Source organism: Diceros bicornis, chromosome 6 (genome assembly GCF_020826845.1).
Source record: "Diceros bicornis minor isolate mBicDic1 chromosome 6, mDicBic1.mat.cur, whole genome shotgun sequence".
Classification (NCBI taxonomy): Eukaryota; Metazoa; Chordata; class Mammalia; order Perissodactyla; family Rhinocerotidae; genus Diceros; species Diceros bicornis.
In genome coordinates, this window is record NC_080745.1 from 84,817,021 (window position 1) to 84,840,122 (window position 23,102).

The 23,102-nt window shown below is 50.3% G+C and overlaps 1 protein-coding gene across 1 annotated transcript in view; it reads left to right on the plus strand.

The window, feature by feature from the left end:
• Nucleotides 1-5,900: 5,900 nt before the first annotated feature.
• The window catches only part of HTRA1 (HtrA serine peptidase 1), a 50,109-nt gene continuing 32,907 nt past the window's right edge, over nucleotides 5,901-23,102 (plus strand). The window contains exon 1 of the mRNA XM_058544190.1: nucleotides 5,901-6,491. Coding sequence (XP_058400173.1) covers nucleotides 6,017-6,491 — 475 coding nt within the window. The 5' untranslated portion in view covers nucleotides 5,901-6,016. The remainder of the gene's footprint in view (nucleotides 6,492-23,102) is intronic.

Genomic DNA, 23,102 nt, shown 5'->3' on the forward strand with positions numbered 1-23,102 from the left:
AAATAAACAGATACACATTGAACTGTTAGAATGACTGTGAGATGGGGTGGGGAGATGGATATGCGAATAAATGAGAATAAATAAATAAATACATAAAACAAGAGAGGGCCTTGAATGGAAAAATATAAGAAGTACGATTTACTCAATCCTCTGCACCTGAGGTCCAAAATAAATAAATTAATAAAAATATGAAATCTGCTAAAAAAAAGAAACAAAAAAACCCTATGTACCCTAAAAAGTTCTTCTTCTTCTTCTTCTTCTTTTTTTTTTTTGGTGAGGAAGACTGGCCCTGAGCTAACATCTGTGCCCATCTTCCTCCATTTTGTATGTGGGTCATTGCCACAGCATGGCTGATGAGTAGTGTAGGTCCGTGCCTGGGATCTGAACCTGCAAACCTGGGCCACTGAAGTGGAGTGCCTGCTTAACCACTATGCCACGGGATGGGCCCCTAAAAAATTCTTAAATATTAAAAAATATGTTCTTTAAAAAAACCTCTTTTCTGAAGACAGAGTTTTTTTTTTTCCAGTAACTCTTTTTTCCAACTGCTTTCTGAATTATATTTTCCAGGGTATATTTTGTGACCAAGCCAAGGGGGCAGCAGGATGCTGCCCTCTCTACCTAAAGATGACATCACCAACCCGCCATCAGTGGGGTTTGCGTTCTGGGTTGTTTTCTATGACATGGGGCTGGTTTGTGTTGACTCATCTGAACTCCTCAGCAAGGCCTATGAAGACTTGCACAGTCTTGCACCAATAGCCCTTCCCATTCCTACTGCCTACCAGTCCAGACAAAATGAGCTCCTTGTTGCTGTTTCAGCAGCCTTGTCATAATTCTGCGCCTTTAGACATACTTCTTGTGCCTACTTCAAATGTCACTTCCTCCATGAAGCTTTTTGCAACTTGGCCAGGAAGAGTTAATCACATACAAGTGGGAAGACACAGAATGACCTGGGTACCAAACCTCGCCTCCAACACTTACGAGCCATGTGACCTCGATAATTTACTTGATTTATCCAACCCTCAGTTTCCCGATCTAAAAAACAAGGTCATGATAATAATACCTATATTACGTGGTTGTCATAAGGCTTGTATATTTAAACCACCTGGAACCTGCTGGCGCTCAATATATGCTTGTTTCCTTCCTCCCCTCAGAAAAAAAGATCAGTCTTGCCTAAAAGACAGCACGTTCTATATGTGACCTTGTTCAGCTTTTCACGCTGCTCTTGAATAACAGAAAATTGACAAGTTGTCACTCATTACACTCTGGTGGCTGCCTGTGGTTCTATTTGAACTTGTGTCTTCTGATATTTGGTCATCGGGGGTGGAAAAATTTCCTCACACACCATGCACTTTTAATTTTCTAAAGCAAATATGTTGGAAGGAACCAATTAATGCAAACATGGACTGTCGGTCTTCTGCAATTGATTTAGGGGACAGGTTAGTCTAAATTAATGAAAGATCTGAATTATAGATCGTGAAGGCTTGAAAGGAAACACAGAACAGCACCAGGCCTGGGATTGGTTTTTGGGGGTTCTTCTTTAATTAACAGACATGAATGTTTTGTGATTTGATGTTAGAAATGCTAGTATTTCTAAAGTGCTTCCAAAGTTCTCAAAAATATTTTCACCATCCTTGCCATGTGCACTATTTTTGAAGGAGGGGTTTGCATTGAAGAGGGCATGCTGAAATGAATTAATTATTACAAAGCTAATTATTACAAAGCTAATCCCTTTACTTCTTATCCTATTGGGTTACATTGACTGTATCTTCAATTTAATTCAAAGTGCCCCTTAATCTAAAATCTAATGATGTATCTATATTTAAAAATGTATGTGACTGAATCCATTTTTTTCAATCTACCATCCATACTGCAGCAAGGCGATTCTGCCAAAACACATCTCCTTAAAAGCCTCCTGGAGTGTCACATCAGCACCAGTGTAACGCCCACATTCCTTAGGAGGACAGCTAGAGCCCTTCACAAGCCTGCCCTCCCCTCAAGCTGCCTCGCCTGCCCGTGGGGACCACTTTCCTGCCTGCAGCCACACTGGAGAGCTTGGCATCTCCCCAACTGAGTGGACTCATAATATGGACCCACAACCACGTGTTCCCTGCCCCTGTCCTCCTGGTGAAATCCTCCCCATCCCTCGAGACGTGGCTCATTTGGTACATCCTCTAACGTTTCGATTCCTCCTCTCATGGAATTCCTCTCTGTCACCCACATTTGTTTTCTGATCTCTCTCTCTCCTGTGTGATAGGCACTAGTTTCATGCAGCTCCTGGGGTGCGCTCATGTGGCTAATTGCACTTAAATGAATTAAAATGAAATAAAAATAAAATTCAGATTCTCAGCTGCACTTGCCACTATTTCAGATGCTCAGTAGTCACACATAGTAAGTGGCTTCCATCTTAGCACAGATAGAGAACATTTCCGTCCTTGCAGAAAATTCTAGACTTCAAGCTCCTTGGAGAGCTCACTTAGTTAATGCTCCATCTCCAGTGTCCAGCACATGGCAGATGCTCAAGACGTTTCTCTTGAACTAGACCGAACTGAACTGACTCGGGACTGTCTTCAGAGAAGCAGGACCAGGAGGTGCCTGTTGCCAAAGGAGGTTATGAATGGTGGGGTGGCGGAAGGTGATGGAAGTGTGCTGGTATTCAGAGGAAAGGGAGGCAAAACTGGCTCAGAAGTCATCTTTCATCTGGATGGCGTGTCCCCAGACAGGGTTCTGTTACTATGGTGAGGGTGGAAATGGGCGCTAGGGGCAGGTAGGGATGTCTGCGGCCCTGGAACCAGAGGACAGTGGGCTGGAAGGGTGGTTTGGGTGAGAGCATGGAGGACTTTGGACGTAAGGTTAAGAAGTTTATACTTCATTTTACCGGGATTGAGAGCCCCTGGAAATTTCGAGAAGGGGAGGAGTGACAAGATTGTAAGAAGAGTCAAAATTATTACTCTAGCTCCTTAGGTTTTAGGTCCTGTGGATTCGGAATTAGGCCCTACGGATTTATGTCCTCCACCATTCTGGGTCCTTCACACAGTTGGGTGGGTAGAGGCCCCAAGTGGGAGAGCTTTCTCCTCCTGGGCAGCACAGACATGGTCGCTCTGTTCTAGGTCAGAATCCTCATTTCCTAATCGAGGCTTTGACAGCCACGGGGTTTCATTGTTCATTATTCATGAATAGACTTGACTTTGTTCAAAATTAAAGCTTAAATTTGAACTTTGTTCAATTTGGGCCACAGAGAGGATGTCAGGGAACTCGCCTATGTGGCTTCAGAACTGCCCCCTTTTCTCCCGAAAAATCCTCTCTAGGAATCTGTGCCAAGACCTGGTGAGGGAGAAATGAGTTTTCACGATGTATCAAAAAATGCATCTTTTAAGAAACTGTCTTTATAAATGGCATCAGAGAGAGAAGAAATAAAAGAGAGAAAGAGAAACCCCCTTCAGATCACAAGCATTGCTTCAGGATATGGAAATGTTAGGACTAAGGGAAGACCAGCGATGAGCCCCTGATGCCAGGTTTCAATTGATTTATACTTCTCTAACTCAGAGTCGAAGGACTTGTTGGGGCAGGTGGGTGAACTGCACTCATACCTGGGAGATGATCGTGATGTGACCACGGTCTCTCTAAAACCTCGGGCACTGTGACTTCTGCTTCTCCGGGACTGCTCCGTCTTCCATTCCTTCCTCTGTTACTCCTCCTGATGAAGCCACTGGTGTGGCTCCCAACGGCAGGGTGGAGCTCCCTCCCTTCCCTAGCAGAATAGCCATGCGGCCTCCGAGGCTCCCGCTTACCGATCATCACCGTTATGAACACCTCTTCTAGCTGTGGTTCGGCTGCCACAAACATCCTGGGGTTAGTCACGCGGGGGAGACGTGCAGCCACCACTGTTTTCCTGGTGAAGGTCCCTGAGGTTCTTAAACAACTTGTCTTGAGTCAGAATTAAGAGCCAGGAGCGGGATTTTGATTCCCAGCCCATCAGATAACATGGCTCCCGTCTGCTTCTCTAGGTCACTAACCCACACTGGAAGGGAGGCAGAGCATTTCAGGTGGAGGGAACAGCGTGAGCAAAGGCAAAGAGACTTTAAACGGGATGGTTTGTTCCAGAAAATGCAAATCATTCAGCACTGGCTGAGCAAAGTGTGTATGGTGGGGGAATGGGGTGGAGAACGGGGTGAGGGGGTGATGGGGACTCAGCGGGACCCTCAGATAATTATTCTCTGACAGGGAAGGAGCTTGGAGATCTACCCAGCAAGCAGTGGGGAAACTGTGGTCACATTTTCTTTTTAACCAGCTAGCTGGCCCTGCAGCCTGGCCACTTGGCTGGAGGATGGAGGATGGGGTTTTGCAGGCACAGAGACCCTTTAGAAGGTGTCCTGCCTCCTCGCTCTTAACCTGTGGTGTGACACTGTGGGGGAGGGGGGTATTTATCGTTTCTTGCCCTCTGTTTTCTCATCTATAAAATAAGAATATTGGACAAAGAGAAGTTTCCACCAATTTATTCAGCACCACAGGCCCTGTTTATTTCGTTTGCCCACTGGACTGCTCTGGGGACAGTCTTTTTATTTGCTGATGGATTTTGCTAATTATTCCCCACCTGACACCCTCTTTGAGTAATCACAATCAGCAGAGGTATCCACCCCACTCCGGTATCCAGGGCTGAGTGAATTCTGGGTCAAGGGCCCTCTTCCCAGAACGACGAGGTGCTGGCTTGAAGAAACAGTGCTGTGCGGTCTAGGGACCCAGGCTGGGGACCCCTGCGTCCTTATGTCCTAGGCTGGACCTTCTGCTTCCTGGCTCTTAGTCCCAGGGACCCCCTGGACCCTGGACACTAACATGGCTCACATTTGGGAGGTCCCTTGAGCAGGGTTATAAATATTTGTATTTTACTCTTTAACTATTTTTGTTGGGAAAGTATTGCGAGCACAACGCAACAACCCAAATACCGAAGACTAGTGTAAAATCCCTAAGCTTCCTGCGCCCCTCCCACACCTACTTCACCCCAAGGTCAGCGTTCCCTGCCCACCCGCCCATGGGTGGGTGCCCCCCTCTCTGCCCGGCCAGGGCCTGCGCGAACCCGCCTCCTCCCGGGTCCTCCGGAACAAGCCTTGCCCATCCGTTCCGTGTAGGCCTGGAGGCCGCCGCCCGCGGGCCTGACGCGGCCTGGGCACGGGAACCCACCTCTCGGGTCGCCTCTGCCCCTCCTGGCAACGCCTAGACTCGCGTCTGTCCCAAAAGATGCACCGAAGACTCTTATGTGGGAGATGAAAGGCGAGCTCTTCTATTTAATAACAATAATTATTTGAAATAATCGTGCACGTGTTCAAAATTTAAACAGTACAAAGCCCCTCTCCCATCCAAGACTCCCCCCAACCCCCGCCCGTTCCCAGCTTCTCGTGTCTCCTTCCGGAGCTCTTCTGCTCCTGTAGGAACACGCATCCTACCCACGACAACTTTTAAAAAGAATCAGACTCGAATGATGATATTCTAATTACTTCTGCTCTTTGCTTTTTTCACTTAACCGGGGGTCTGAGCAGCGGCCCCTTCCCGTGATTGGCCGTTCCCCAACTCGGCCAAGTTTGCGGGAACTTTCCCGGGCCCTCGCGCGCGGGGCCGCCGCAGGTTCTCGTTTGCAGTCTCCTTTAAGCTTTTAGGTCGCGGTGAGAGAACCCCCGAAAGGCGGAGAAGTGGGACGAGCAGACCGGGAAACTAAGCCCCGCGAGGGGGCGGACCCGCGCGCCGCCCCGCCCGCGCCCCAGGAGCCCCGCCGTGCCCGGGCGCGCCTGCCCTGCCCCCGCCGCGGGCGGTCCCCGGTCCAGCCGCCCGCCCGCCTCCCGCCATCCGGCCCCCCTCCCGGGCGCCGTGCCCGTCCCCAAGGCGGCTCGTCACCGCCGCGAGGCCAATGGGCTGGGCCGAGCGGCCGCGCGCACTCCCAACCGCTCCCCCGGAGTCCCTCCCGCGCTCTCGCCGGCGCTGCTCTCCGGCCCTCGCTCAACCCGCCGCCGCCGCCGTCGGAGCCGCCATGCAGCCCTCGCGCGCCTCCTTCTTCCCGCTGCTGCTGCTGCTGCTGCTGCTCGCGGCGCCCGTCTCGGCGCAGCTGCCCCGGGCCGGCCGCTCGGCGCCTGCCGCCGGGTGTCCCGAGCGCTGCGAGTCCGCGCGCTGCGCCCCGCCGCCGGCACACTGCGAGGGCGGCCGCGTCCGCGACGCGTGCGGCTGCTGCGAGGTGTGCGGCGCGCCCGAGGGGGCTGAGTGCGGCCTGCAGGAGGGCCCGTGCGGCGAGGGGCTGCAGTGCGTGGTGTCCTTCGGGGTCCCGGCCTCGGCCACCGTGCGGCGGCGCGCGCAGGCCGGCCTCTGCGTTTGCGCCAGCAACGAGCCGGTGTGCGGCAGCGACGCCAACACCTACGCTAACCCGTGCCAGCTGCGTGCCGCCAGCCGCCGCTCCGAGAGGCTGCACCAGCCACCGGTCATCGTCCTGCAGCGTGGCGCCTGCGGCCAAGGTACCTGCGGGCGGCGACCCCGGCCCCGCGGCGCGTTGCGCCCCAGGGAGCTCCCCAGTGTCGCCATCCCAGCCCTGACCTGTCCCCGCGGGACGGACGGGCAAGCCGAGGGGCAGCGAGGCGCTGCAGGGTGTTCAGGGCACCTACTGGCTGGAAGAGGAGGGCACCGACCCCTGGGGTGGCAGCGTTCCGCGGGCTCCCTGGAAACAAACCAAGCTTTGCGCCCAGACCGGGGTCGGTGCCACGCCCGGCAGGTGCCCGACACGCTCTGTCCCGCAGCCCAGAGCCGGGGTGTCGGGGCGTCCCGCGCGGTGGCCGGCTGCTGAGTGCCCCGCCGGGAACCACACCGCGCCAGGGACCGGAGGACAAACAAGGAATGTGGGCACAAAGGGAAGAGAGAAGTTGGGGACTGGGAAAGGTGTCTCGCGCGGAGCGAGCCGGAGGCGTTGGGATCACAAGGACTCATTTCTGTCGCTTTCCCTTCCTTCTACTTTTCTGCATTTCTCCCCCTACTATCCCCCCTTAAAATTAACCATGCATTCATTTATTATGGATCCTGTCCGTGAAAACCTCACTTTTATTGAAAGGACCAGGGTTGCCCATCCGCTCCCCACTCCTCCAGGTGGTCTCCCTGACCGGGCACCGGTTTCGTACCGCAGACGCGGCGGCGGTGTGGCTGCCTGCCTTGCTTCCCGTGGTTTGGGCCAACTCTGCAAAAATGAAAGTGGCTCTTTTTGAATAAGCTGAACGGGGCTTTGGATCAGGAAATCGGCAGAGGCAGAGGGGCAGCCGCGTTAGGAATGAGGAAGAAGTGGACCCCTTCTCCCTCCTTCCGCATCTTTTCTGTGTTAACAAGACCCTTCCTGGCAGGGGAGGCGGTGGTGATGGGGTGAAGGGTGGAGTAATCGTCTAACTGTCTCGCGGGACCTTCCAGAGGGATGCTTCTCCTCTCCAGTCAGCGAGACCATGTGGAAAAACAATACGGAGTTCAGCTGCGGCCAATCCAGCGGTGGAGGGACCCGCCAGCCTCGCTTGGCAGTGCACTTGGCTGGGGCCACGCTCTGCTCTGCCTCCTCACCGGAGGCAGTGCATGGAGACGGGGAGAGGGGAGCCCATGGCAAGGGGCTGGTCTAGATTTTCTTTGTAGGAGTTTGGTCCAGCATGCCCAACTAGGGCCAGGGACAGTTTGGCTCACATGGAGAAGAAGGTGCCAGAGTGGTGTTGGAGAAATTGGAGGTTGTGTATTTCACCAACACAGGAGCAGGGAGCCCAGTCTCCGCCGTGGGGAAACAGCCTAGTGAGAAAGTGGAGGAGAGTTATCTGGGAGAGAAGTGATCCCACAGAGACTCAGGAATGGGCATGAAAATGCACCTTTTGAGTGCCCACTCCGTGCCCCAGTCCGTGTGCCAGGTGTGTTACGGGTGTGGCTGTACCCAGTGGGTCTTCACAGCCTCGTGAGGAGGGAGCCTCTGCTATCATTCCCATTTTACAGAAAGAGGAACTGAGTTCCTCTTGAATCCAGACAGCTTTCCTCAGAGACTACCCAGTCCTTAACTCTGAGGCTGAGGAAGAGAGGTCAGGCAGGGTAAAAGAAGTTTCCAGAGGGCCAGGAAGTGCATCCTAGGTGGAGTGGGGAACAGCCTGAGCGAAACCTTGTTTGGGAGGTGCTGAGTAGACTGGTATGGCTGGGGACATTTGGGGAGGGCAGCAGGAGTGACCCAGGCTGGTGGCGCCGAGTCTCAGGGCAGCAAAGGAGGGCTGTGCTATGTACTCGGTCATTCTTGAAGCCCGGCAGCTCAAAGAAAGCCTGGTGTAGGACTAACCTAGTGGTGGGGTACAGAATGCACCGGGGTGCAGAGTTAGAGCTGCTGCAGTAGTCTGAGTGTGAAGTGATGACTAAAAAAGCGTATTGCATATTTTTGTCAAAAACAAGCCAGCTGTTACTGTTTGTAGTCTCGCTGCATGGGGTCCTGGGTAAGCGTTTGAGCACCTGATTTATTGCCTGTGAGGTGGAGTCACTCAGCAAGCTTTGGCGTTGGCAGAATCGTTAACAGTCGCCGTGTGGAGGGAACAGGTCCTCTCCCAGTGGCCATCATCAGGCCCAGAGCAGGCTCCTGGGAGAGCCAGCGGGGGGCAGTCACAGAAGGGTGAGCGTGGCGGCCTTGAAAGGAGGGAGAGATGGAGAGGGTGTGAGGCTGGTCTCATCTTTCCCTCTTCTTTCTGCAGATATTTATTGAGCTCTGCAGTGTGTCTGGTACTGCTTGTTTGTTTGTCTGTCTCCCTGGCACATAGGAGGCACCTGGTGGATGGATGATGAATGAATGAATGAATGTATGAATGAATGAATGAAGAAACAAGAGCTGCTGAGATCCATGGCCACCCAGTATCCCCTTAATGGAAGGCTTTGCTTTTGCTGCCCCCAAGGCCCCCCCTCATTTGACTCTCTGCCCTTGACTTCCCAGAGGCATCTCTGAGGACAGGAGCCTGGGAGCCAGCAGACTTCAGTCAGTCGCAGCCCTGCCCTCGAGCAGGTCACTTGGTGTCATTGTTAAATGAGGTAAACTGGCCGCCTGTGCTGGTTGAGAGGGTTGGCAGGAGTGCCGTTTTAGCTGGGGCAGACAGGGGAGGCCTTTGGAGGAGGTACCGTTTGACTAGAGGCCTGAAGTTCAAGCAAGCCCTGTGAACACGTGATGAAGGATCTCCAGAGACGGAGCAGGCTCCATGATTTCCAAGATCACAAGGAGGGCTTGTCTGGAGCAGAGAGTGAGGGCGAGGGGAGGCAGGAAACACTGTCAGACCGGAGGTCCCCGGCCAGGCGAGCAGCACTTGGTGGGTCTTTGGATGGGGGAATGTGTCACCGTTCAAGAGAAAGCACTTTTATCTGTAAGCTGTTTAACGGAGACTTCAGAGAGTATCTCTAATCACAGTTCTGGAAATGAGGGCAAATCATCTATTTCAGAAATCAGTGCTGCTGTCAGGGAAAGTGTACAGTTATACTAGAGAACAAGAATCTGTCGTCTTCCTCCGTTAACAGTTTAGTTTAGTTTAAAGCAAAAACTCTTTACTGATCAGGAGATTACAAAAAAGGAATAGCAATTAAAAATAGCACAACAGTGAGGGCTGACGTATATTTAGTGCTTATTCTGTGCCAGGCCTATAGGAGCTCACTGACCCTCCCAGCAGTCCTCCGAAGGGTGTGCTGTCATCCTCCCGTGTTATAGCCGGAGACAGAGTCACAGAGCAGAGCAGTACCTTGCCCAGGGCTTGAACCCGTGCATGTGGCCCAGAGCCCATTCATAATCACCATGCTGTGCTGTCGACAGAGAAACTGAGATTATAAGCCAACCCCAGCTAAGCTGCAGCTCAGAGCTGGAATAAACAGTGCTCCAGATGGCCACGGCCTGGAGATGAAACACAGGACACATCACAGCTCTCACCCCACAGACACAGGAGTCGGAGGACAGGGTTGCTTCCAGTGGCCATCGATGCAGCCCTTGCTGAAGAAAAACAAGAGCTGAAGGGGCTGTAGTGAAGATGTTTCCAAACCAGAGCCCCGGGCCTCAAGTGGCCCGTGGGGAGAGAAAGGCCCCTCTGGACTCCCAGGCATTCCAGAAAATCAGCCAGGATATGCAGCGCTGCAGAGCCCTGCTAAAAATGGACAAGAAGCCAGGAAAGAGGCCTGAGAAAGACTCCCTAAACCTCGGAAGCCTGGTCTGTTTCTCCTCCTAGTACACACCCCAGGAGCCGACCCTGCCCCAAACAGCAGCTCAGAGTAGCCCGGAGACCTGCAAGCCCAGTGGGGATCCAGGAGCTCCCCGTCCTGGCCTCACCCCAGGACTGATGAGGGAGGGCCTCTGAAGGTGGAGCCCGGCCCCACATTCCTGGGGAAGAACCATAGGCTCTGATGACTTGAGCAGTTTATAAGGCTTTGCTCATTCTGGTTGGTTATCTCCTTTTATTGTTCTGTTGGTTTTGCTCAAGAGTTAACGTATTAAGGTTTCATAAAATTTGTACGTTAACAGTGTCAAAAGCCAAGCATTTGAGTAACTTCATTCCATCCAGAAAAACTCTAAATAGGTTGCTTTAGACTAAGCTTAAAATAACTGTATTCAGTAAGCGATTATGGCGGGGACCGTGAGCTAACTGTGGTCAGACACCCAACAGCCTTAGGACTGCGGGGCCGAATTCTGAGTCCGTTTGGAGTTACGGGATCCTGGACGCGGTTTCGTGCCTTGGATTGAGAAATCAGACTTTCCATGAGCTTATATTTCAAGTGAATAAATAGCTCAGGTCAGGCTTAATTTGAAGAAGAAATCAGGCTTGGCAGTGGTTGAGGGTTCCTTGGAAGGCTGGCTGGGGTGGAGGGCCGCAGGCTGACCACTGGCTCTGGCCCCTCGTAGGCTGTTACCTGGCCAGGTGACCGGCCCCCGACCTCTCAGAGCCTCAGCAGTGAGAGGATTGGGCCAGATGATCTCTGAGGTCCCTTCTGGCTGGAATGGTCTGTGAATCTTGTAAGAAAACCAATCTCTGAAGAATTGTGATTACCTCATCCCTATTTTAAAGGCTGTGCTGGCTTCTCTAAGAGCTATTTCTTTTTGTTAAATTATTAATGGTTAAAGCCAAGATTGGCATGGAACGCATGTGGCCCATCTTGGGCCTGGTTGCCTATATTTCAGCTTTGTGTCGGCTGCTGAATGACCCTGGATGACCATCATGGCAACGTGCCCACCCCCAAGAGATGAGCTCCAGGAAGCCTGGATCCCTCACTCCTTTCCAGGGGCCCCGAAGCTGGGCTGCCGTGCGTCCTCTGGAATGAGGTCCCTCCTGAGCCGTTTCATTTGTCCTGTTCCACCTTCTCTGCCATTAAAAAAAAGAAGAAAGAAAATTAGTATCAACAGAGAAACTGAGAAGTGTAGCCATTCCAAATGCTTTTTCAAAAGGCTCCCAGAAGTGGCAGGGAAGTTGGTGTGAGTCAGTGCTGCTGGGTGACGTGTGTCTAGAACCACCGATGGACATGAGCCAGTACAGCACACTGCGGGACGGAAAGGGGTGGCAACAAAGAGGCGTGTCTGTCGCTGCTGGAAGGGCACAGAGTTCAGCTTTTAGAATCAGTGACGTGAGATCTGTGAGTTCCAAATTTATTCAGAGTATTTTTTGAACACCTACTGTGTACTTAGAACGTCCGGATATAGGGAGTCAGAGGTGAGTAAGGCTCAGTGGCCCATGATCTCAAGGAGTTCATGGTCGGTCATAAAACACCTGGCTTAAGGACTGGGCTTCTAGAGTCAGTTCACCACTTTCTAAATGTGTGACTTTGCGTATGTGAGCTAATCTTTCTAAGTCTCTGTTTCCTCATCAGTAAAATAATAATAAAAATAATAGTACGTACATACATACCTCGTAGGATTGTTGGAGGAAGGAAGCACCTAATTGTATGGAGTGCTTAGAACTGTGTCTGACACGTTACTAGAACTCAATCAATGTGAGCTATAAGAATGATAATCATCATCATATCATTGAAGCATCTAACAAGAGTCAGCTCAGAGCAGAAAGTGCTGTGGTGATCTTGTCTTCCTGGGGATAAGGTGGGTGGTGGGTTAGAGAATGAAGAATGAAGGTGATGTGGGATGTGTGTCCTGGAGGCTGACTTGGAATTTGCCAATAAGAATGTTAGAAGAGGTTCCCTGGGCAGAGAGACTCAGACACGTCCTTGCCTGTCACCCTCTGAAACCCCCATTGGTTGCCTGTGTCATCTGAGAAGTGGTAACTTCTCCTGAATGAAGAGCTTCGTGTCTGGAACACCTGGGGTTTTACAAATGTCATCTCCTTAACCCTCCCTGGAGTTTGTGACGCTCAGGAGATAGCAGTTTATGGAAGCTCAGGGACCTTCCTGAATGATGCTTGGTTTGACTTCCATGCTTTGGGAGTTCCTCACAAGGGAAGGTTTGTCACATCTCAAGGAAAAAAAGAGTTGGAGAGTCCACGGGTACCCTATTATTTTAGATTCCTAGAACAAATTGTTGAGTAAGCGTATTTCATAAAAACAGTCCTCTACCACGTGGTGTGACAGCAGCTGGTCCCTCACCAGGAGATAATCATGTCTCCTTGGGCCTATTGTTGTGGCTGGAATTTCTGATAATTTTCAAATTTGAGTAACCCCTATGTTAATGAGTCAGAGCCTTGTGCAATATTTTCAAACCTCAGGAAACATCTTTTTCATTAGTTGTGCAATCCAACCTCGAAAAGAAGACAGTAGACTTGTCTGTATGGTGAGCTGTTTTTTTTCCTCAGAGTCTGGCGAGATTTGAAGTAGAGTTCCCTTTCACATAGTCTCTGGAGAGATTTTACCAGATCATCCAGCAGTTGTGTCATCTCGCACCCCATGACTAGGAGAGCCCTCTCTCTACGGCCAGTACTCCAAGTGGCAATCACTGCTTGGTGGGGATGGACGGACGCAGAGGGTTTTGCCAGTTGGGGATGCCCAGGCAGATGGCTGCCACTGGATACCAAGGAGAGAAGGCTCAGCATTCAGTAGTCACATCTGCTTTTCTCTGGCACAGAGTGAGCTAGCCTGGGGAACAGGGGACCACATTCTCCAGGACAGCCAGGTGGTGGGAAACAGCACTGGACAAAACAATGAAGAGCTGAAGAGCTACCACCACTGAGTGCTCTCTGGGAGCTGGGCACTGTGCTAATTGTGTTCTGGGCCTGTCTTGTTCTTCCCTCATCGCCACCCAGGGAGAGAGGGGCCATTATCCCAGTTCCCTCGCTGAGGAAATCAATGAGGCTTCAAGAAGCGAATTATAATTGTCCAAGGCCACCCAGTGGGAGAAGTCAGAGCCAGGATTTGAACCCAAGTCTGTCTCACTCTCAAACGTTCTTGAGACTTCTTTGACTCAGTATTATTTAGAAGTGTGTTGTTTAATATCCAAATATTTGGGGGCTTTCCAGCTATCTTTCTGTTATTGATTTCTAGTTCAGTTCCATTGTGGGCTGAGAACATACTTTGTATGATTTTTGTTCTTTTGGATTAGTTAGGGTGTGTTTTCTGGTCTAGAATGTGGTCTCTCTTGGTGCATGTTTCATGTGAACAGTAGAATATTCTGCTGTTGTTGGATAGAGTGTTCTATAAACGTGAATTAAGTCTAGTGGATTGATAGTGCTGTTTGGGTCAACTACATCCTTACTGATTTTCTGCCTGCTCACCTCTAGCAATTCTAGACTCATCCAGGACTCCAGGCACCAAACAGTGGAACCAGGATGGAAAAAAGTAATATGCTTCCTGGGTGTCAGGCCATGGGTCTCCTCTGGGCCACATGTCCCGCTGAGATGTGGTAGCTCTGGGACAAAGTGACTGAATTGCCTTGGAGCACTGACTCTGTTTCAGGGAGAACTAAAGGCAGAGTTCACCACCATCATGTTCAAGGTCAGAATGCTTTGGTTCAAAACATCAGCACCCCAATTATTATACAGAGCACATGACCGTCTCTTGTGTCTATATTGTGGAGAGCACATAGTGCTCACCGGGGAGTCTGTCGTCTGCCTTCTAGTGTTCTTAGGCTGAGTTTGCAGCTCAAGAAATGGCCTGAGTTGAGGTTCCTTAGATCCTAGCTTGAGTTGAGGTTCCTTAGATCCTAGCTTGACATTTCTCCACCAGTTTAACATTTTTGGCTCTGAAAAACGTAGCCCAATATGGTTCAGTCCTCATTGGAAAAAGCCCGGTAGGAAACGTCTGATAACCCCACAGAAGGTACAGGAAGAAGGGCAAGAATTTGAGACAGTCTAGAAAGGACCATGTGCACTAATACCTTTGTGTCTGTGAGGTGCTATAATACTTCTCATCCAGTCTGTTCCCTTGGAATGCCAATCATTGGCCAACCATATAATGCTCTAACCTCTGGAAAATATCATTGTGCTCTCACCTTCCACAACCCATCTCTAACCATATCAACTCCCCATTTTCGTGTTTTCTGGGATCCTGTGGACAAAGACACCTCCTTTCCTGCAGAGACACTGGTAGTTGGCCAAAGCCACCAACTGCCTTATAAAGAGGACAGAATCCCACAGCATGAAACCTGAATCTGGAAGGTCTTTGCAGGTCCTATAGCCCAACTCTTCAGTTTACAGATGGGGAGACTAAGGCACCCAAAGGAAACACGACTCTCATAAGCTGCCCAGCTCATTAGTGGGGGTCCAGTGTGGACTCCATCCTGAGGCCCAAGGTAGAGCCCCTGAGCCCTTCCCACCTGAGCCGCACCTTCCTGCTGGGACTGGAGAGGCCAGGGTCCCCCTCGTGATTTTCCCATGAGGCTGAGAAACATTGGGTGCTTTCACTTAGTCTCCCATTACAAAATAATGCTAAGGGAAACTTTTTTCCCCCTCAAATAATCTCCGTGGGTTGGAAGATGACCCAAAAGCTATCCACATAGTGACTGATTTCTCCCCTCAAGAGTTCTAAGCACATATTAATGCCCTTGAACCATAATTATAGTGCTCTTGCTGAAGGGAAAAAAAAATCAGTATAAATATCATGGTGGGCATGCCAGATAACGTCAGCGCTGAGATGGTTCCACATCTTTTAAGCTGTGGTTCGACTTTCTTTGGGATGAATATACCAAGTTTTCCCCTCTTTGCATAAAGGCTCTTTTTTTTTTTTTTGTGAGGAAGATCAGCCCTGATCTTCCTGTGTCTAACATCCAATGACAATCCTCCTCTTTTTTGCTGAGGAAGATTGGCCCTGGGCCAACATCTGTGCCCATTTTCTTCTACGTTATATGGGACGCCACCACAGCGTGGCTTCACAAGTGGTGCTCGATGTGCGCCCGGGATCCGAACCTGCGAACCCCAGGCTGCTGAAGCGGAGCGTGTACACTCAACTGCTGCGCCACCCGGCCGGCCCCATAAATGCTCTTTTTAATTTCTTTTCACCATACTGTTTAGACATCCTAGGAAATGCATTCGTACATTTGATGACATATTGTACTCTGTCAGTTTTTTAATAAATATAGTTTAGTCACATCAAAAATAAAGAAAAGGAGAAGAAAGTCCCATGATTCCACCATCATTCCAGCAGCTTCTTCATTTCTGTCCCGAGTGTTAGCACCGTTTGGTTAACTGTTTTCCCCTTTGTGTCCATCTGGGCCATGGCTGCTGTTGCAAACAGTACTGAAACGAACATTTTCACGTTCACGGCTATTTCTGTATCTAGAGTTATTCCCTTGGGATAGATACCAAGAAGTGCAATGACAGGATGGAAGGATATGGATTTTTTATGGCCCTGGGTGTGTATTGCCAAATTATTTTCCAGGAGGGTTGTACCCATATTTGTTGCTGTCAGCTGTGGAATTATTAACTTCTCAAGTCACTGAAAGCTGGGGCAGCCAGAAAGAAATTCCCCCGAAAGAAATCCTTCAGGATAGATGGAATAGGACAGTACCAACCAAACCATTCATTCTGCTCACTTGGTAAATTGCCTGGTCTGTCTTTAAGTTACTTTTATTCTCAGATTGATAGATTTTAAGAGATAAGCAAGGTTTTGGGTAGAATGAGCACTTTTAAAATTTGTTTTTACCGGGGGATGGCGTTGTGATCACAGATAGTCTGATCTGGAAGGGGTCACGCAGTTGTCAGGTCATCTGGTCCAACACTCATGTTTTCAGTGGGGAGCTGGGACCAGCGAGGGGACGTGAAGGCCCAAGGTCACAACCCGGGCTGTGACAGAGAACCTGAGTCCCTGGAGGCACAGCCCAGGTCTCTCTGCACCGACCCTCCCGGATGCCAGCTCTGTCCAGGATGCAAGAGGAGCCCAGAGGGTTTTTGTTTGTTTTGAAAAGTGAAGAATATGTTTATTCAAATGTTTTGTACACATAGACAGAAATATAACATGAGCCACATATATAAAATCCAGTTGTCTAGTAGCCACATTAAAAAAGTAAAAAGAAACAAGTGACATTAATTTTTTCCTTTTTTTATTGCAATTTTATTGAGATGTAATTCGCATACCATAAAATTCATCCTTTTAAAGTGTCCAGTTCAGAGTGTTCATATACTCAGAGTCGTGCAACTGTCATCAGTATCTGTGTTCTAATTCTAGGACATTTTCATCACTCTAAAGAGAAACCCAATACCCATTAACAGTCACCCCATACTTCCCCTCTGCCCAGCCCTAGGCAACCGCTAATCAGCTTTCTGTCTCTATGGATCTGCCCTTTCTGGACATTTCATATAAATGGAATCAGATAATATGTGGTGCTTTGTAACTGGCTTCTTTCACTTAGAATAACGTTTTCGGGGTTCATCCATGTTATAGTAGGTATCAGCGCTTCATTCCATTTTATGACCAAATAATATTCTGTTATGTGAATGTAGGAAGGCCAGACTTTTATTTTATTTTCTCTCCCTGATGGGGGTCCAAATCCCAGTCCCAAAGTCACTTTGAAAGTCTGAACTGCTGAGAAGGCATTGACTTGTTCTGTCAGAAGAAACTAGAGCACATGACACAGGAAGCAGCCTTGAAAATAAGAATATTCTATATGGATGGGAATTAGGCACTGAAAGGAAAAGATCAGAAAATGCAATTTTCAGATTTATTAGATCATATAACTTTTTTTTTTTTTTGGTGAGGAAGATTAGCCCTGAGCTAACATCTGTTGCCAATCTTCCTCTTTTTGCTGAGGAAGATTGGCCCTGAGCTAACATCCGTGCCCATCTTCCTCTACTTTATATGTGGGATGTCTGCCACAGCATGGCTTGATAAGCGGTGCATAGGTTCGTGCCCGGGATCTGAACCTATGAAAGCCGGGGCCGCCAAAGCGCAGTGTGTGAACTTAACCACTACGCCACCAGGCCAGCCTCTAGATCATATAACTTTTTCTGGAGCTGGAAAGGATGTCGGAAATGGTCTAGCCTTCCCCCTCATCTTACTAGTGAGGTAACTGAGGCCCATTGAGGGGAAGTGGCTTGTCTTGGGTCTCAGGGCCCACTTTTCACTTCTTACTTGAGCCAAAGATTCTTCCTGGCTTCTGTCTCAGTTTTACTAGTACCCCTCATTCTCTTCCTCATATCTTGAGGATAGTGCTCATCAGCAGAAGGGTAGAGGGTACTTTTTGGGAAGAACTGTTCCCTTTTTGGTCAGAGGGCCTTGGTTCACCATCACATCAAATCCCTCCTTCTACCTTTCTGTTTCCTTTTCCCTAAGTCCCAGGCCCACCCTCCTCCACCAGGGGGCCTGTGAGAGGGTGGCTGATGACAGCTGAGAGGCATGTTCCAGACCCCTTAATCAACCGAACCATCACCTCCCAGCCTGCTGCTTGTGGCTGGAGGATTCAGGATCCCCAACTGCCTCGGCCCCTCCAGACATAACAACCAGGAGCGGTCGGAGCAGGAAGAGAACTCAGCTGAGATATCTGGGAAGGTCAAGACCGGAGCCAGATGCTTATCAAGAGGAAAGTTAATAGTGTTTTTGTGAACTGAGCAGTCAGCCCTTTCCCTGAAGATAATAATAGACGCATCATGTTGGGCATTCAGGAGACTTCTGAAAAAAAATCGTGTGGTGGAATTGATTGGAAACTTTTTTTTCTAATACATAAATTAAGTCAGATAAGACTTTTTTGAATGCAACAATACTGACCAAACCCAAGCATCCACCATGGTTTGCAAAGCTAGGACTTTTTTTTTGTCAATGAGACTGAAAAGTGATTGTCGGTGACAGGCTCCTTTAAACATGGACACATTGTTCTGGAAAAGACACATTTTACCAGTAAAGTTGAAGCTGCAGAATGGGGCCATGCTTGTGACTGATAGCACATATAGGGGTTTGCAGCCACCTGGCCAAGTGCCCCCGAAAGCTTGTTGCTAATTTGGGGAGACTGTCTTAGACTTGTTGGGGTTGGTCTTTCTGCCCCTTCACTTCACCCTCCCCACTCTTTTCCAGCACCATCTATTGCAGCCTTGGCCCAGCTCCTGCAAACAGTTCCTCGCAGGGCACCATGGATATGGGGGACAGAGTTGCAGTCTGAGGTCTGGCGTCGGGCGAGCTTTTCCCACTCCGAGCTGTCTGGGAGACTGCACCGGAAAGAGGGTCTGCCAGCGCTTGGAAGTGCCAGTGTGGGCTGGAAATCGAAGCCAGGCTCCCAGGCTCCGCCTCCTCTTCCTCCTTTATTCATTATGAAGAAAGAAATGGGTCACACGTAACTCTTCTGAATTTTATTTCTTTATTTCTATGCAAAAGATAGTAGACCATCATTCAATTTTGAACCTTAAAAAAAAAATAACAGTTGCTACTTGTGAATTCAGTTTGTTTTAACAAGAATAGATCCGAGAGCCTTTGGCCGTGGGAAACTTGACACCAAAGCTGTCTTTTCACAGCGGTGTCGTTTCGTCCTTGCGGTGCCACTGATGATGCATAGGATTTTCAGGTTTGTTTTACACGTCAGTCTGCTGCCTTGGCCACAGCCAAGTGATGTCTCTCTCCTTCCTGTGCATTTTCTCTGTAAGGTTCAGAGAAACCTAATTGCACAGGCCCCTCTGTGCCCAGGCCCCCAGGGCCCTGGAATTTGCAGCCGCAGCACCCATTAGAATAGGGGTCTGGTTTCCTGGAATGTGCCAAGTCTCGCTTCTGTTTCTGCTGCCTCCACACCCCAGATCAGCGCTAGGCCAGACTCTGGGTTGGAGCCGTTGCTGACAAGTTTCCTTGGAATTGAATGGAGTGGGACAGAGAGAATGCAGTCACTCAAACTGAAAACATGGAGAAAATGAGTCTTGTGGGGCATCTTTGCCGCATTCACTGGGTTATGCTTTTTTGTTTCTCCCCCAGGCAACCACCTGCAAACACAGGGCCCCATCACCTTTGCACTTCATGCCTCATTACTCGTTAGGAACCTGTTTAAATTGATTTCTCTCCTGACCCTCAGGGAGAAAGCAGTCAAAGTTCATTGGAGGAGGAGGAAGCTTCTGTGTTTCTCTGCCATTCTGGCTCCTTTAAATGCAGCCAGCCTGCCTCTCTTTCACCCCTCTGCTGGTCTGGCCTTCTCCTCCTGCGCCTCTCAGGTAATTCTTGAATTCATCATGCAGCCTCACAGAGGGAGCTTTTCTTAGTGAAAAATCATCCCCCTTGCCCTCCCTGAATGTGGACCAGTCCCTCTCCCAGCTGCACAGTGTCAGGTTAGTTAACCACCTGCCTCCTGGGCCAGTCTCCACATGCCTACACCAGGGGGACAGGTGTCCTACTCGGGCCTCAGGTGCTCATGCTTGGCCAGAGTTGTGGAGTCCAGATTTCGATTCCGACGTCAAAAATCCTGATGTGGCAGATAGCGTGGTAGGGACCTCTCATTCCATGTAAAGCAGCGTGGCGGGGAGCCCTGGTTCAGCGTAAAGCGGCGTGGCGGGGAGCCCTGGTTCCCGCGGTGCCAGCGGCTGCCCTTGCAGGCACTAGTATCGTTTGGCCTTGGCCTGCAGCCCTCTCATCCTCTCTGTTTCATCTTATTGCACCCCCCACCCCATCAGCAGTGGGGGGCCCTCTGGCTCAGGGCAGCACAGTGCTGGGGAGGTAGGAGGAGCACTGAGGGACCACTCTGGATCCAGCCCTGAATTCACTTTCCCCCGGCCTCGCTGGGCTCCGCTTGGCCTCTCTCTAGAGGTGCCGAGCTGTGAGCGGAACAGAAGTGGGGAGAGCAGGCCCACGGGATTGTGGCAGGTGCTGTGTCTGGAGGGTAATTTCCTCCTGGGGTCCCCTTTGGATTCGGGCCTGGATTTATTTACCCAGCAAGTAGCCTCTTTGTAGTTACTTTTAATCTAGCCATGCTGGGGACAAAGAAATGTTCAGATGTGACCCTTGGACCATCTGAAGATGGAGACGAGCACAGCCTTTAGCATACACCCCCATGGCAATAAATTCTGGGGTGTCACTGGATTCTAGGCCTGGTCTAGGCCAGTCCTTGGAGGATGGGGCTCCAGAGACTGGACTTCATGTCAGGCACTCCTGCCTGGGGAGCTGGGGCTGTCGTGGGTGGCTGATGACAGCTGAGGGATGTGTTAAGCAACTGAACCATTCCCTAAGACTATTTTAAATTGTCACGACACCCCACTGGGGGCCTGCTGCGGTTGCTTCCTTATTTACGGTTTCTGAGCCATTGGGAGCCTGGCTGGCTGTGTGTCTGCTGGTGACCAGGCAAAATTTCCCAAAGCTTTGGGGCGGGACTTTGAGTCTAGAGCAGTGGACTTGGACTTGGTGGGTCCAATCTGGTGTCTCAGGGGTAATTACTTCTCCTGGCTGTTACATGATTGGGAGGGGGGTCTCCTGGCCCTTCAGGTGAAAATGGGAACATGTTTCCCACTGGCCTTCATTTCCACCCTCTGTACAATGCATTTTGTGCCTTTGCCTTTGAAAGAACTTGATTTCTTTTGTCGCTTGTGCCCAGGACCACACGGAAGTGGAGGGCCGGACTGGAAGCGTTAGGGAGACTGAGACAAGTGCCGGAGGGGTGAGCTGTTCCTGGCCGACCTGCCTCCGTCCTGGCGAGCAGACCCTGGCTGAATCCAGCCGTCGTTTTGGCTGAATTTCTTCACATTTCATCCTTTCCCCTGAATCCTGCCAGTTGTTGGATCTGGGCTGTGCTATGATTTGTAGTCTTTAAAGTACCAATACCTCTGCTGGCATTTAAAGTTGAAGAAATTAAGTGAAAAATCACAAGTGATTTCTTCCCTTTCTTCATGAGAGCCAGGAGGGACCTTGGAAGCCACAGGGTTGAGCCTCCTTATTTTAAAGTTGAGGAACCTTTAGCACGAGGGGCTTATCTGAGGTTCCACAGCTTGCCGCACCGGTGTGTGAGCTGTGCCTGGCATCTTAGGTCATGGAAGGTGGGCGCCTACCTCCCAGCATGTGGGTGCTCTGTGAGCCCCTGGAGACGGTCTGTGTGCTCCTGACCGACCAGATTAAGGCAGCATCTCGATCAGCTCCTGAGCAAGTGTGATACTTCTCAGTACTTCATCTGCACTTTGGGTTTTAAATCAAATGAATTTGGAATGCAGGCAGGGCTGGCTTCATGGCTGTGCAACCTGTGCAGTCCCACTGGGCCCCGCACTCAGAGGGCCCCACACCCAGTTTAATGCTTTGACCGTCTCGGAATTCTTAATGATTTTGGGACAAGGGGCCCCACATTTTCATTTCTCACTGGGCCCTGCAAATTATCTAGCTGGTTCTGAATTTAGGACAGTGCATTAAAATGCCAAGGATTTGATCAATCTGCTCTTGCAACTGATTTGAATTTTGGGAACATGCTGTTCCCTCTGAATAAAAGAGAATTCATTTCTTTTCCCTCGAATACACTGCGTTCTGTTTTCTGAATTAGCTCTACTTATCAACTCTGCGGAGAAATTGGAAAGTGCGATTGTTCTTGCTGGAAGCGAAGGTTGGGTTGTTAATCCTGAGTCTTGGCCCTGAGTTCTCAGGCCTGGAAGTGGGAAGTATTTTCCCACAACCACGTGGGCTGCAGGGGGCTGGAGGCTGGTGGAAGGGCTGGGACCTGGAAGGGAGGCCACAGATGCAGAGCAAAGAGCTCCAGCTTGGGAGCCAGACAGATGGGGTTAGCTCCCCTGCGTCTGCCACTTGCCAGCTCTGAGGCTTCGAGCAATGTGCTTTAATTCTCTGATCCTCTGTTTTTCCATCTCTCTGTAGACTGGGGATAAGATCCACCCTGCAGAGATAATGTTTATTCAGTGCCTAGCACTGTGCACGACACATAGTAGATGCTCAATAAATGAAACTATTATTATTCCTGTTGGTGTTATTTTGTTGCCCATATTGAAGGTTGGGTAGCTATAGGGGAGGAGAATAAGCGTTCTAGGCAGGAAGAAAAATAGCTGTGAATGCAAGGAGAGGGCGTGGAGCAGGGCTGTGATTTTAGGAGGTCTGATGAGAGGTTTGCAGGAGTGGAGAGTGTGCATTGAGGAGCCTGGGAGATAGAGTTGGGGAATCAAAGCCACGTGATAGAGGGAGTCGTGGGTCAGACAGGAGACGGCCGTGGGATCCTGCAGTAAGTTCATGCACCCCAAGTGGCAATTATTAGTTAAGAGGAGACTCCAAAAACAGGCCAGACCTGCCTGAATTAGAATCTACAAGTGGGATTCTTAGAAGTTTTAGAAATGTGGGAGGGGCCACTTGGAGGCGTTGAAATGCACCTGGGAGGGGAGCGCGAGCTGAGAGCTGGGCGGTGATAACCCACTCACGGCTGGAGACGGGCATAGGATTTAGTGTTCCCTGTGCACTCTCTCACTTAGGACTCCCAGCCGCCGGAAGTAGGGAGCCTGAGGCTCAGACAGGGAAAGCCATTGCCTGAAGTGACACAGCGATAAGGGGCAGAATCAGGATTTGAGGCCAGGCCTGGCTCTGAAGTCATTCTGGCATTGACAAGGAGCCTTGTGACCTTTCTCAGCCTCACTGACCCCAGGAGGAATATACTGGCGTTGGAATTCAGCTTGGCATTCCTGTCTATCCCAGACACTCTGAGTTTGTGAACTGGGGTTGCCATCCCAAGGTGGGAGAGGGCGGGCAGCTCTGCGTGGAGAAGGGACAAGGGACAGAGCCGAGGACAGGGGCAAAGCGTCCAGGATCCG